General features: G+C 40.8%; 2 protein-coding genes across 2 annotated transcripts in view; both read left to right on the forward strand.

Annotated features, from left to right (window-relative positions):
- Nucleotides 1–4,206, forward strand: part of ASA1 (anthranilate synthase alpha subunit 1) — a 45,560-nt gene extending 41,354 nt beyond the window's left edge. Inside the window, exons 9-11 of the mRNA XM_090002991.1 lie at nucleotides 2,885–2,965; nucleotides 3,319–3,405; nucleotides 3,696–4,206. Of these exons, the coding sequence (XP_089859117.1) occupies nucleotides 2,885–2,965; nucleotides 3,319–3,405; nucleotides 3,696–4,019 (492 nt within the window). The 3' untranslated portion in view covers nucleotides 4,020–4,206. The remainder of the gene's footprint in view (nucleotides 1–2,884; nucleotides 2,966–3,318; nucleotides 3,406–3,695) is intronic.
- A 3,247-nt stretch (nucleotides 4,207–7,453) lies between these two features.
- Nucleotides 7,454–10,089, forward strand: LOC149840023 (L-type lectin-domain containing receptor kinase VIII.1-like). Its single transcript, XM_090002990.1, has one exon. It carries the CDS (start codon nucleotides 7,838–7,840, stop codon nucleotides 9,971–9,973), a length of 2,136 nt encoding a protein of 711 aa, XP_089859116.1. The 5' UTR covers nucleotides 7,454–7,837; the 3' UTR covers nucleotides 9,974–10,089.
- Nucleotides 10,090–15,867: the final 5,778 nt, after the last annotated feature.

Raw genomic sequence — 15,867 nt, forward strand, 5'->3', positions numbered from 1 at the left:
CCTTGCATTTTGGAAGGTTATAGCATAGGCTAAATTGAGGAAAATGTATAATAGGCTATTTTTATTTATGTTATTTTAAATGTTTGAACTGGTATTTGAATGCTTTTGTTTCTAATCTTTGTAACTTATTACTAACATTAATAGAAAGATCCCACTTTCTAAAAATAGGTGGAGCTTTTTCTTTTTGCTTCTATTAATTTTTTATATGGCTCCTGAAACAACAAATGGATGCGTTTATCATCTCCATTGACCTCTCCACCATTGATGACCCCTTCCCAGTAGCTTCAGTGGCACTCTCACTCAGTAATTCCAGTGATGGTCCTACCCTGCAGTGCTGATCTTTCCTTTGCAACTTTTGTTGCTAGTGCACTGATGATCTAGGGTTATCTGACATTCTTGCTATTGTCCACAACCATCTGCTCTCTTTTGATATACAGCTCCTTTTGCAGAAGGCCCAGAAGAAGCATACCCACCTCTGGATCGTGGGTAGTAGGAGAGAGAGAGTGCCCGACACCCGTACTTCAACCCATCTATAGTGGGGAAGCCAAACCAAAGGAAAGAACACACCAATGATTGTTGTGCCCCGTGGGCAATCCCCTATTGGTTGACATACCTCACTTCGTCAAGGTGAGACTTCTTCTTAACCAATGTGACTCTTGAAGGCATCTTGGAGCTCCTAGGTGGTGTACCTCTTATTCCATTGCTCAAACGGATAAACAAGCATGGACCCGTCTATAGATTGGCTTCCTGACCGAAGAATTTCATGGTGATCCTATGACAGCGAAGCATGTTCTAATCAACTTGATGGGTGGCTAGAAGAGGAAGCGAGATGAAAGGACTGAAACCTTCTGGGCTTGATGGTTGGGGGTGAAGATGATGGATAGGGGTGCTTGGGGAGGAGAGGGCAGCTGCGCGTTAGATTGACTTGTAGTGGTTTTGAAGTGCCAGAGAGCTCGACCATGGCTAAGATCAGCTGCAGCAGTAGGTGATGTTAGTGAGAGAGTGAGGAGGATGGCATTGTGAATGATAGTAACCTAGGGTTAGTTTTGTCTAGGCATCCATCGTCTTTACAAGGGAAATATCAGGGTTTATTCTCTTGATTGTCAACCATCTTATTGCCAGCTTGCACTAGTACAAACTCCTTTTGAGCTGGTATCAACCTTCACTACCTCATGAATAGTTTTATATCCAAATGTTACTATTAGCCATAGAAAAAATCAAACTGCTATGTAGGGTTTTTATTTAATTTTTTGAAAAATTAAATAAAAATAATCCAAAAAGGCCAAAATCTACGGATCATTAACTGTTTGTTAATTGCTTACCTTGGTGCATTTAATGTTGTAGTTCATTGGTTGGTTCCTATTGTTTTGATTTGGTTGGGAACCTTGTAGCTTGGCGTTATATGTTCAGGACAAAGCTAGATCTATCTTTTCTTTGCTTGATAAAAGTAGAAGTTTATTAAATAAAGGAAAAGGGTGGTGCTGGTTGGGGGCCATGGCACAACTCTAAGACAATCTCAAATGCAAGCGTGGTGTAGAAACTAAATGACCTATATGGTACCTTCTGGGCAAGATTTAATGTGTTACTCATACGCAACAGTAACTGCTGATGAGGTCTGATTCAGAATCTGGACTTTGGAGTTGACAAGTACATCCATGGTTGTCAATCTGATTGAACCTGAAAATAATATTCCATGCTTATCTTGAATAAGAAACTCCAAGTAAACAAAATTCTGTACATTTAGGTGAGGTACTCAATGAACTTCTAGATTATTGGCTTGACCTGAAAATACATGTAATTGGCTACATGTTGGATGTGACCCTATGTGGACAAGATGATCAGATGGTCAGGCCAATTTTTTGATTTCTTCAGTGGGTTAAACTTGTCAACTGAAGACCTACTAAGCTGTGCTCAGTGTCCAGTCCTAACACAATTTTGACCCTCGGAAAAATATTCTGAATTCCTTGGGTCTTTTGACCATTTGGCTAAAAGCAAAATATTTTTTTCCCATTTGCACCCTGCCTGTTGGTAATTGAAGACAAAAGAGATCTTCGGAAAGGTTTACATTGGAGGAAAAACAGGTATGCTGGTTGGTTTCCAAGGAGATTAACCTATGTCACATAGGTGCGGATGTGGGTGCGGGTGCAGATGTGGCACTTTAAAAAAACTTGGCTGCGGGGGTGCGGGGAGGATATGTATATATATATATATATATATATATATATATATATAATTTTTAACAGTTTTAAGTTAACACTATGTGTCTTTGTGTGAATTTATGTATTTATATATATAATATAGATAAAAATGGACTTGATTAGGGTTAACTGAATCTTCTTTGGATAGAAATGGACCTCTGTGTGGTTGACTTCACCTAACACAAAGGAAGCTGTGTCCAAGTGTCGCACCCGCCTGGGTGCGGGTGCGACACGGGTGCGGTGCCCTGTTAGAAGAGTCCGTGTGACATAGAGATTAACCTGTGTGAACCTTGACCGTGCACACATAACTGGATCTTCTTGTGTTTTCTGACTGTGTAAATCCACATATTGGAGAATTTTGTCAAGGGAAAGCTTTTCCCAGGATTTTTTATTGTGGATTTTCTTGTAAATGCCACTAGTGTCAATAAGGAATTAGAATTCCTTGCCTGGGACCTTTAAGCATCTTTCAGTTTCATGCATATGTTACTATTTTGTGTGTGGCTAGTGATCAAAGCACAACAGAGTGAGGCTGTTCCGTAATCAGAATGAGTACTGGAAAAGACTTGTTTTTGGTTTAACCTTTTTGTTGCTTCAGATGAAAACATTTCCTACGTTCCGTATATTGTTGCTATGAAGCTAGAACCATGGATTTCAATAATCTCATATCCAGATCTTTTATCTCTCAGGTCTCAAAACCAGGCTCCGTAAAGGTGGAACGGCTCATGAACATTGAAAGATATTCTCATGTGATGCACATCAGCTCCACGGTAAGTCTGAAATTTGTGCTGAATTTGAAAAATATACTTGTCTGTTTCATTCGTTTAGATTTTGTTCAGAATGATATTTGATGCATAATATGCGTTAGTTTCGTAACTATGTCACTTGAGATGCTAATTATGTCATATTGCAATTGTTATTAGACAATTGTGAGGTCATTCTTTTTAATGTGTACTGAAAAGCTTCTGACGTGCTTGAATTGTTTACTGTTCCTCTTCCTATGCATTATAGGAAATATATGAGAAGCGAGTATTTGAAAGCCTGAATTTTACATGCTTATATGCATGTGTTGAATATGAATAAATGAGAAATCTCATGTTGGTATTTGGTTCCCTCTGTACAGGTAACTGGAGAGCTGCTTGATCATCTCTCTTGCTGGGATGTTCTGCGTGCTGCACTTCCTGTTGGTACTGTTAGCGGAGCCCCAAAGGTTTGGTTTCTGAAATTTAACACCCTTTATGAAATGTAGTGTGAAGTTCTTGGGTTTAATTTCTTGATTTTCTTTATCTTAAACATCCAAAGTTGCATGCAGAAGAATAATCTGTGTATTTTTATTTATTTACACGGGGTAGGTTGGTGCATTTAACACCATAAGTTGGCACACATGGAGTGACTTGACTGCTAAACTTTTGATTTCTTACTGCATTACCATTCAAATCTTCATTTCTTACTTCAACCTATTGTTTCATTATTATTATTATTTTTTTCCATATAACAAAGGTGAAAGCCATGGAGTTGATTGATGAATTGGAGGCGACGAGAAGGGGGCCATATAGTGGTGGCTTTGGTGGTGTATCATTTACTGGCGACATGGATATCGCTTTGGCTCTTCGAACTATTGTGTTTCCTTTGGATACCCGTTATGACACAATGTACTCCTACAAGGATGCAGATAAGCGTAGGGAATGGGTTGCACACCTTCAGTCGGGTGCTGGTATTGTGGCAGACAGTGATCCAGATGATGAGCAGCGAGAATGCGAGAACAAAGCTGCTGCCCTTGCCCGTGCAATAGATCTTGCTGAAGCAACTTTTGTCGATAAATAGAGTGGTGTAGGGCATAGGTTATTTTCTTTGTAGTTTTGATGATCTTGCATGTATCCTCTTGATGAATAAACGGTCTATTGATATTTATCCTCCTTTGTATTATGGTTTTGAAAACCTGCTGATGTTAATTTGGGATTGCTTTTGTTCACTCAATTTTGGTAAATCTACATGTTAAAACTTAGTTTAATCGAATGGCTTAATGAACCATCTTACTGCAGAACAAATAAGATTGATGATCTACGAAGAAGGATCGGTTGGATGATGGAGAGAGCATCAAGGATTGAGTTGGATGAGTCTTTGTTCTCTAGCTAGAACTTCACTCTGTTTTGATTGCCTAATGGGTCTCTTGCCACACTCTGTATTGCATTTGTTTCGCAATAACTTCTTGTTATGTGATTATAACCCAACAGGAGGGAATTCTGGTGGATAAGATCCATGAAAATGAGTTCTGTTTTATAAACGGGTTAGTCTTTAGAACATACAATGTCCAGTCCAGTCCGATCTGGTTGGAATTGGATAAATAACTGTTTGGAACCAGGTTGCAACAGGCTGAACCCTCATCTATTTTGAAGGAAAGCTAATATACGTCAGTCGGTCCACTTTCTGCAGATCCAGTATCTGACAGTGTCAGATCGTATCTGGATCCCAAATCGGTCTTACCCATTGAAAGTCATTTCCATTATTGGATTAACTCAGATCTGACCCAAATCCGAGCCACTTGCAACACTAATATGGGGACCAAAATTTATTTATTTATCAGCAACCCTATGTGTATATATATCGGATCATGATCAATACATGGCTGTATAGTGGTTGCCCCAAATGAAGAAAAGTGTTACCTTTATTTCTCTTTTACCGTTGAGGGATGGAAAGAATGTCCGTGTGCGGTGAATAGAGAGACTTTTATTTCCTACAAGAGTGAAAGGGAGTCAAAGAGCACCATTATTTTTAATCAATGCCCTTTGGGCCCACATGACCTGACCTGGGAGTCACCAAGTTTCCGTTTGGACTTTGGAGCCTTCTTATTGTTTCAATACCAGGCAGTTGAAGGTGGGTTCTTAAGCATATAGAAAAGTTCTATTTTGGGTCGGATTTGGGTTTTCCTTTCATATTTGGATCCAGATTCCGATAAAATAAATTTATATTCGTCTTCGAATTCAAGACTGAATCCGATTACCAAGGGGGAGGGGGCTTCACTTGTCTGGTAGGAGTAGCTAGTGCACATCAACTTGTGTTGAGACGCGGTTGAGACTCTGCAAGTTCAAATCTCAGTGGTATAGTTGTATAACTGGTAGGGGTTTGCCTAACCCAGCTTGCCTTGAAAAAAAAAAAACTGAATCCTATTAATCAGAAATCCAATTAGTCAGATATGGTACAGCCTACACCTGAATTATCTATAATACGTATGCGTGGTGGCTACATGCTGTTTATTACATGTATAAGAGGCATCCGAGGGTAAGGCCGGGCAATGGGTTAACATGGCCAGTAATATATATATATATATATATATATATATATATATATATATATATATATATATATATATATATATATATATATATATATATATATATATATATATATATATATAGGTTGAAGCTTTATCAACTCAATCTGACCACATAATGCCATTTGTTTGCAAGGATAAAACCTTGGATTGTGTTATTTTGATTTATAAATGATTTTTTGAGTGAAGTTTTAGTGAATTATGGGTTATCAATTTTCAGAACCCTTAAAAAGCCTACTTATATGTCACAATCACATGATTAAAATTCATTTTCTACTAAACATACCTTGTATATCACATTCATAAGGTCCCATCTACGAAAAAAATCCAAAAAACATAAAACAAAGTTATCCATACTCAATAATTTTGTGTGTTAACAACTCCAAATACATATAGTGATTGCTTTCTCCTATGGTAGGAGGGTGCTGACAGCCTTACTTTTTAACTTTTTAATTCTTCTCGTTTTTTTTTTTAAATCTATCTTTATAGATCTGAACAACATGGTCTGTTTTAGTAACAACAGGCATGTGAGTGGATTTTTATAAGACTTAAAAAATCAGTAGTTCACAATTTTATAGATTTAAAGACTCAAAATCATATGTTTCATAAAAACATGATCCCACATCCGATGCCCAACCAAATGAAATATGCTAAAACACATCTTTGAGGCCAGATTTGCCACACATGGTTTGAAACATAAAAAAAAAAATCATCCCTGTCCGCACTATGGTATGAACAGTTAAGAGGAACCGATTCTTATATATATATATATATATATATATATATATATATAAAGAGAGAGAGAGAGAGAGAGAGAGAGAGAGAGAGATCCAAGGGGTGTAGCGTAGTGGGATGAGGCCTAGACCGTTTGACTGGCAGTCTAGGTTCAAATCCCATGGATATCACCACCCTGCATAAGCCAAAGTTTGGCGACTCCCTGGGGTCGAGGGGTAAAGTTTTATGCTGATACGAACGTAGACCATAGTACGGCAGGCTGAGCTAGCACGATTAGCTCTCTGTACCTGGGGCGATTTATCCGAGTAAAAATAAAAAAAGATATCTTATATATATTCCCAGATCAGTCTGGCTAAGTTAAACTCATGAGTCTAACTGATCAGCAACGGGCTGACCCAAAATCGGCTAGTCAAGTTGATGGCTTTGGCCAAGCCAGCCCATTGCCATAGAAAATTGTCCAAGGTGCCTTAGATACCATCCATCATCAAGATGAACGGCACCCAAAAACAGCCAAAAGGATGATCCCCACCTAGATGGGCCCCACAAAAATTTTCGATGCTGTTTGCTTCCTAGATGAGCATGCCGAAAGATGGACAGCTGACATTTGTCCAAAACAAAAAGCCTTTCTTCGTTTGTGGCTTCCGTTCGTTTTGATGATGAACCACACGCAAGGTACCTTGGACAGTTCTGTCCAAGCCCCCTTGGACCTGATCCGCTCTCTTATCCGAATGACTCTGATCGTTTTTCCATCACCAGCAGTCGTGACCTGATTCACAGTTTGACCTATAAATTCAGCAATTGTCCTGCAAATGAGGTATGCTAGGTCTGGTTGGGAACTGTCCCTAAACTGGTCCAACTCTGACCATGGATGAGGCCAACACATATTTTTTTTTGCATTATTCAACATGACTTTAGAACGGGAGTAAAGCATAAGGAAAGGCCCACCTAAGAGGTAGCGACAAATCTCGCAAGAAATTACCCAAAAGTTAAAAGCGGTAGTTTCTCGATAGTTCTTCGTCAAAAACATAAATATCGTGTTTGAAACACGATATGCATGTTTTTATCGGCTATTTATCGTAAAAAAATGTGGTTTTTATTTTTGAATATTAAAAATTTAAAATTTTATTCCGAGATTTTGCCAAAAAGATTTGTGAGATTTTTTAAAAAAAAATCAATTTCTCGCGAGTTTTTTTTTGCCTGCGAACGTTTTTAACTTTTGTCACTGTTTAAGAACTCACATTGAAAGAAAAATAGTTACCGTAAAACATTACGGCCACACGTAAGCTTTTGAAGCTATTTTTGCCCCCAAAAGTTAGTGTCCCATTTGTGCAATAGGCTAGTGAATTAATTAAAAAAATGAGAGAGAGAGAGAGAGATAGGTTACCGTTGTCTTGGTGGGGACACTGCTGACACCCCCAAAACAGCCTTTGTCTCCATTCACACTCTCCATCATTCTTGTCCTCCTTTCACTTCTTTCTCTCACATCCTCTTTTTCGTCTCTCCATCCTCTCTCGCCTGTCTGCTTTTCTCTCCTTTACACAGAGCCTCTCGGAAAAAAGAAGCCACCAATGCGAGGATGCGGCAGCATAAATCGTCCCTTTTCCGGCTGCTGCTGCTGCTCATCCTCGGCTGCTGCAAAAGCGAAGGGAAAAAGACGGAATTCGACTTCAACACGCTGACGCTGGGGAGGCTGAAACTGCTGGGCGACGCGCATGTCAAGAACGGGACGCTGGCGCTCACGCAGGAGCTCCCCGTGCCCTACTCCGCTGCGGGGAGAGCCCTCTACGCCGAGCCCATCCGCCTAGTCGACCCGACCACGCGAGCCAGGGCCTCGTTCACCACCACTTTTTCCTTCTCGGTTTCGAACCTCAACCCTTCCTCCATCGGCGCCGGACTGGCCTTCCTCTTGGCCCCCGACGACCGCACCCTCGGCGACCCGGGCGGGTACCTCGGCCTCCTATCCGCGCTCGACCCCCCGAACCCCACCATCGTCGCCGTCGAGTTCGACACGTGTATGGACGTGGGCTTCGGCGACATCAATGGCAACCACGTGGGCCTCGATCTCGGCTCCCTCACCTCCACCGCTGTCGCCGACCTCGACCCTCTCGGCGTCGACCTCAAGTCCGGCGACGTCGTCAATGCCTGGATCGACTACGACGGCCGCACCTCCCGTCTGGATGTCGCCGTCTCTTACTCCAACCTCCGTCCCTCCCATCCCATCTTGTCCGTCCACGTGGACCTTTCCTCCCACCTACGCGAGTTCGCGTTCGTCGGTTTCTCCGGTTCCACCCAGGGTAGCACCGAGACCCACACCATCCAGTGGTGGAGCTTCGCCTCCTCCCTCCCTTCCTCCTCCTCCTCTTCTCCGCCACCACCACCTCCTCCTCCACCCACTTATTATCCTTTTCAAACCCCACCGACTAGTGGTACTAGCACTAGCACCACCAATTACTCACCACCCTCTTCAACTTCTAATTCTTCTGCCCCTTCTCCGATCCCCCAACCAGACCGAATCCATTCTCCTTCTCCGTGCCACAACCGGCTCTGCAAGTCTGGCCCCGGTGCCGTCGCCGGAGTCGTAACAGCCAGCGCGTTCTTGCTCGTCGCCTGTGCGGGGCTCATCATCTGGTTCCGCTTCCGGGGCGTTCGATTACGAGGCGGCGGCGGCCTGGCTGAGATTCCGGCGTCGGCCATGCTGAGTTCCCCCCATGAATTCAGCTACCGGACGCTGAGATTGGCGACGCGCAACTTCGACCCCGGCCGGATAATCGGGCACGGCGCCTTCGGCACCGTGTACAAGGGGGTGATCGCGGAGACGGGGGCGGTGGTGGCGGTGAAGAGGTGCAGCAATGCGAGCGACGGGCAGGGCAGGGCCGAGTTCCTCTCGGAGCTGTCGATCATCGGGGCGCTGCGCCACCGGAACCTCGTCCAGCTGCAGGGGTGGTGCCACCATAAGGGGGAGATCCTCCTGGTCTACGAGTTCATGCCCAACGGCAGCCTCGACAAGGCTCTGTTCCAGCCGGCTCCGGTGCTCCCCTGGCACCACCGTCGCCGGATACTCGCCGGCGTCGCCTCCGCGCTCGCCTATCTCCACGACGAATGCGAGAAGCAGGTGATCCACAGGGACGTGAAGGCCAGCAACATAATGCTGGACGATGGATTCAACGCCAAGCTCGGCGACTTCGGCCTCGCCCGGCAGGTCGAGCACGACAAGTCGCCGGACGCCATGATCGCCGCCGGGACGATGGGGTACCTGGCGCCGGAGTACGTCCTCTCCGGCCGGGCGACCGACAAGACCGACGTCTTCAGCTTCGGCGCGGTGGTGCTGGAGGTGGCCTGCGGTAGGAGGCCCATAGAGAAGGCGGTGGTGAACTTGGTGGAGTGGGTTTGGGGGCTGCGTAGAGACGGGAGGCTGGTGGAGGCGGCGGATGCGAGGCTGGGGGGAGAGTTTGAGGAGGGGGAGATGAGGAGGGTGCTCATGGTGGGCCTCATCTGCTCCCACCCCGACCCTCTGCACAGGCCCTACATGAGGAACATCCTGCAGATGCTGAGTGGTGAGGCACCCCTGCCTGCGGTGCCGAGCTCCAAGCCTAGCATTAGCTTTAGCTCGAGTTTGCTCATGAATTTGCAGGAGGACAGCGCGTCGGATTACAATGGGATTGCCATCTCGACCTCCTCCGAAGGATCCATCAATGGAGGTTTTGAGGTGTGATTTTTAGTTGGTGTTTTTTTGCGCTTGATTATTCTTTTATGTATATAACATGATTTACATATTTATTCAAGGAATGATATTGCTCAGGGGTCGCCATAATTAATAAGGTACTAAAATGAACACTTTTTGATTAATTTTTTCGTTTTTTTTTTCATGAATCTAACCTTAGCTTTGAGAGATGGGTGTCTCTTTCTGCAACCAAAAGAGATTCTTGGCTTCTTGCGTATACTTATTTGCAAAGGGACGCTTGTTGTTGCATTTTTTTCCTGCGTTTAATGAGGTTGGGGATGTAAATTTCATGCGTCCGTCCGTCTGTCATTCGCTCTTTGGTTTGAGATTTGGATGTTTTGGGCTGGTCTCTGTGGTTGGTGTTGAGATTGGGCATGTGATAGGCTGCTATTATTGCAACATACACGGGAATACGAGCCCCATGTGCATGAATACGTGGCGCTCATTCGATCCCCGAACACAGACGTGGGATTCAGTGAATCATGGGGGGCGAACATACACCACCCTCCCCTATTATTGGCCTCGTAGGAGCTTTGGCTCGTGTACTGTCACCGAGCGGGTGGTGTGACTGGTGTCGTTGTCAGGCGTAAGTTGTTTATCAATGTATGAGAGAGAGAGAGTAGCAATTTGGTGCTTTGTAAATTAATTGGTGAATTGCAGATCTAAAAGAGAGAGCGGATCAGGTAAAAAGGGCGTTTTACAATGTAATTGCAAAAAGAGAGGGATGGGGTAAAACGACAAAATAAAGAGTTCGACGCTTTGTCTCAAATGCGGCCAACTGCACGAAACAGATGTTTACTTCCATGTAGATTACTGAAACGTTTTACCTGATCCGCTACCACAAAGAGGCTTCTTGCAGAGGGCTAACGTGTCATAGACTGCTAGGGAATCTAAACTATTTGGGGATTTAAAAAAAATAATATCCACTTTTGCTTTAAAATTTAATCTAAGCCCACCTTTCTTCAAATCTCAAAAACAGGCCCAAATTTTGCGGTAAACTGTTCAAGGGTTGAAAGTTGCTTGCCGTGAAAACATGCAACTGAGACAGATTAAGAGAGAGAGAGAGAGAGCAAGCATCGTTAATGTGTTGACAAAAAGTCTATCATCATCTGAACTGCACGTGAAATGCAGCCAAGGCAAACGAAGATACATTACACAAGAACTCATGGTAATGTGCCATGGCTTTCTGCATATAACCACCAAAATTTTCTAAAAACATACCATCAGCAACCTCTACTATAATGGATTCGTCATTCAACAACTTGAATAGAAGAAATTAGTAAGAAAACCCTGCCAATCCAGTTCTTAGGAACCCAGGATTTTTTTTTTTTTTAAATGCGGCTTCTGAGTCTACTGTTGTCTTGGAATAAACACCCTGTCAACCCTAATTTTAATTATCATGATATAAAAGAAATCAAGATGGAGTTCATGATGTAAGATGATTTGACCAGTTACATGATTGATACTCTGTCTAGTAATCAAGTCTTGTGGGGGATAGTCAGCCACAATGCAATCTATTCTGTAGTTGACAGATGAAAATCTAAATGAAATGATCCATCAGTCGACACCAAACGTGGGCTTACTGATAGAGTTTGAGCTTATGTGTCACTATTTCTGGAATTGCTTGGGGAGCATGATAATTAAGTGTACTTTAGGTGACAAGCTGTAATTCAATGACTATAACTCTCAGATAAAACAAAAGTAATTAAAAGACAGAAATAATCAAAAGTTTCATACAAAATATAGTGTTTTTTTTTTCAGATTGAACCCCATATCTATGATGTTTGATGATGATGCAATAAGGCTATTAAATAAAATATATTTGCATCACAAGGAATCTGAGAATTTTATTATGCATGGACAATTTTATTATACCAAGCCTTAAGCACGTTTTGGTATGATAGAGAACCTGAAACTCAAGGTAAACTTAATCAACATTAAAATTCAAGGTAAACTTAATCAACACTATCACATCATAGGATTGTATCATGCATTAAAAAAAATTCTTAAAAGAAGCTCTCTACATCTAAACTACCATGAAACAAATGTTTGATTAAACTGCCTTTAAAAACAATTACAAATGATCCTTTCAATCTGTTAACACCAAATCATAGTCCACAAATCAAGGTGTTCAAACAGATTGCATCCCTTAAAAGCATTTAAACAAACAACAGCCGTAAATAAACCAAAAAACTAAATACGCGTAGGATTAAAAGGATCCTCCCAAACAAGTGGGAGCAAAAAACTGCAGAGGGGAAAAACACAAAGAATAAACAAAAACCATAGATAAAACAACCCATGGACCCTTTTGCAGAAAGCGAGAGAACCAGGTCACTTGCATTCGCTGGGGATTGAAGCTGAACAACATTGACAGAGTCATGTTGGATATTTGGGGTTTGGGTCCAACTCAAAGGGTGACCCGGTTTGACACTATGAATAAGGTTAGTGGGCTATTAGTAGGATCTTATTGGGTGTTAGTGGGGTGGAGGTAACATTAATGTGGAGAGATCACATTCAGTAATCACTTCCTATCTTCCATTATAAAAGGGAAGGCTAGGCTAGGCTGTATGATGAGAGCATCTGAGTAGTTAACAACCACAAAGATAGCTTATTGCCCACATTTTTTAAATTTTTATTTGGGTTCAGGGTCCCACTCACCATCGACTTGAAGGCCTGGGCTCATCATGGGCGTCGATAAGCTGAGGTGAACGCCAAGCACCTGCACGTCGCATCATGGCTTCTATCGGTACATATTTGCATTCCGATTTGATTTTGTGAATATGCCAACATTGGGTTATGGGCCCACCATGCTTGATCTAACCCATTTTCTGTTGTGGAACATATCTGGATCTGAGATGAGATCAGTGTTTGGATCATAGCTCAGATCCAATTCGAGTTTCAGTTATGAATTGGATTTAGATTCAAATTTAATCGAATAGGATCCATAATTGGGTCCAAGCATTATTTATACCTGAACTGGATCAATGACTGATATAGTCCTTTTGAGATCAGTTCAAAGCCATTTTTGACCGGTTCCTTTCGATTTTTCACTGGTTTCGAGATGTAGAGACCCTACTTTAATGAATTCATAAAAAGACATGGATTTTCTCATTCGATTATAGAGTTTTATGAGCTTTTGTTCATATTTTGCACCAATTCATTAGGTTCAAATCCTTAGATGATCGGTTTGAGACCGTTTCAGACCGGTTCTAGCTTAAGGAACCTAGGTTTTACCTATATGAGTATGTTTTTATTATTTTTTATACTTTATAAGTATTCATTATTAAGAAAACATGACTTATGAATGTTAATTCATGTATTTTATGTTGGTTAAGTTATGCATAATATTTTTAAGCATGAATTATGACTAAATTCATGACATTTTATCATGAAAATTAGTTTATGCATATAAGTTGAGGTGTGAACTTGTATTTTGAAGATATAATGTATATTTTGTCATGAATAGGCATGCATTAATATGTGTGCATGGGCATGCTCTATAACACGAATATAATTTCGGTAAAAGATCTTAATTAATCGACTCATTCAATCATCAAAGTGATCTAAGTTGCGTTGATTGAAGATTCTTTGGACCATATTAAGATTCATTATTATGATTGTGTGTGACTTTATGAAACAACGATTCTATCCAAAGGTTGGTCGTTGTGTTCCAAATTCATATAGGGTGTAATAATAGACGTGTATTCTAGCCTATGAAGCATGTTCATACCCAAAAATACATTGTTGAATTGCCTCTGGTTACATGATCTGCTAGTTTCACCAACTGAAGTCGATTCCTTGTTAATTGAAGAGATGAAGCAACTATGCGTATTATCGTTTCTACCAAAGTGGAACGATAATGACTCAACTATGCTTGTATCAGAAAAGGTGAATAATAAAGGGTCTCAATTTTTACCTTTTTCATCACGAGTCTCATCTGAGCAATAATAAGGTCTTTTCTTTCGTTCTTTGTTATATCAGGTTCTTTCCTTATTGACGGTTCTAGTAATATTTCTCTATTAGACAGATCTAATTTTTTGAATTAAAAAGAAATAATGTTGTTTACTCTAGGTTATTTGGATCTGGATTTGGCCCTTATAACTGAAGAACCTCCCGCTCTTACAAAGCAGAGTACAATCGAACATAAGGTTATCACTGAGAAGTGGGAGAGATTGAACAAACTTAGCCTATTGCTTTTGCAATCTCGAGTGACTAAGAACATTCAAGGTGCCATTCCTCACTACAGGATAGTGAAGAATTTAACAAGAGCCATTGAAGTTCAATTTGTTAATTCTAATAAAGCAATGGCTAGTATATTGATATCCAAACTGGTATCTATGAAATATACTGGTGATAGTCATATCCGACAACATATTTTGAAAATGAAGAATATTGCATCTCAATTGAATGACATAAAGTTTGCTATTTCTGATTTTTTCTTGGTCTATCTGATTTTGACCTCATTGCTTACTGAATATGGATCCTTCAAGATCTCTTACAACACACATAATGATGCGTGATCTTTTAATGGCCTCTTGGCCAAGTGTATTAAAGAGGAGGAGAGACTGAAGGGTGAGAGGTGTCGAGTGCACATATAGCCTCTTATAAGAAAAAAACGTAGGTCGGGGCCAAAGAAAAGCTCATTCAAAAAGAAAAATAAAAAGAAAGCCACTGGAGAGAGTTGAAACTATTAAGCAAAAGCCAAATCTCTGCAAGGAGGCTCTTCTATAAAATGTTTCTTCTGCAACAAGAAGTGACATAAGAAGGTAGACTGCTTGAAGTATAAGAAATAACTTTAAAAATAAAGGTAATAAGTCATTCATTTTTCATGAATGCAATTTGATTCATGTTTCATTGCATAATTGGTGGATTGATTCTGGTACCACGATGTACATTATCAACTTTTTGCAGGCATTTTTGAACAAAAGGAAATCAACAAAACATGAAAGAAGCATCTTCTCAAAAAATAAGATGCGTTTGCATGTCAAGAACGTTGGGACCTGAAGAGTTGTGTTGGAATCGAGATTCATTTTAGATTTGGTTGATACATTTTATGTTCCATCCTATAGTCAGAATTTGATTTCAATTTCAAAACTTGATAAGTATGGTTTTATTTTTAAATTTGAAAACTCCAAGCTTATTATTATTAAAAATTCTATTAATGTAGGTTATGCAAATGTGTGTGATGGTTTGTATCGGTTAAAAACCAAATTCCAAATTTAAGAATCACATTTTGTTGAGAACACAATGATTGACAATAAATGTGGTCTAAAGATAGATCAATCCTATTTGCGTTGGCATCGAAGGTTAGGATACATCTTGAAAGAAAAAGTTCAAAAGACTTATGAAAGAAGGAATTCTTGGATCTTTTGATTTTACAGATATAGAACCATATGTTGACTGCATAAAGGCTAAGCAATCTAACACGTATAAGAAAGATGTCAAACACAATAATGGAAAGTTAGAAATAGTGCAAACGGATGTTTGTGACCCTTTTTCACCGTGCTATATGGGTGAAAAGTATTTTGTTACTTTTATAGAAGTCTTTTAGGTTTTTAAGGGCTTCAAGAAAGAAGTAGAGAAACAAACCAGTGAAGTTATTAAGATGGTCAAGTCTAATAGAGGTGGCAAATATTATATTTGTTTCACTGAGATGGGACAAAAGGAATGGCCATTAGTGTAATTTTTAAAAGTGAAAAGCATTGTACCTCAGTATACCATGTTTGGTAGTGCTTACCAAAATGGTATAGCTGAAAGAAAAAACTGTATGTTTAAAAAAATGGTTCGAGCGATGCTGAATCATTCAAACTTTCTCTTGACCATGTGGGGTGAAGCTCTTAAGATAACAATGCATATTTTGAATAAGGTTCTTACAAAGACTGTTC

This window comes from Nuphar pumila, chromosome 4 (assembly GCF_984573655.1).
Source record: "Nuphar pumila chromosome 4, dmNupPumi1.hap1.1, whole genome shotgun sequence".
Classification (NCBI taxonomy): Eukaryota; Viridiplantae; Streptophyta; class Magnoliopsida; order Nymphaeales; family Nymphaeaceae; genus Nuphar; species Nuphar pumila.

Excerpts from the sequence above, each read along its gene's own strand:
- LOC149840023 (XM_090002990.1), top strand. The coding sequence starts at position 7,838 with ATGCGGCAGCATAAATCGTCCCTTTTCCGGCTGCTGCTGCTGCTCATC.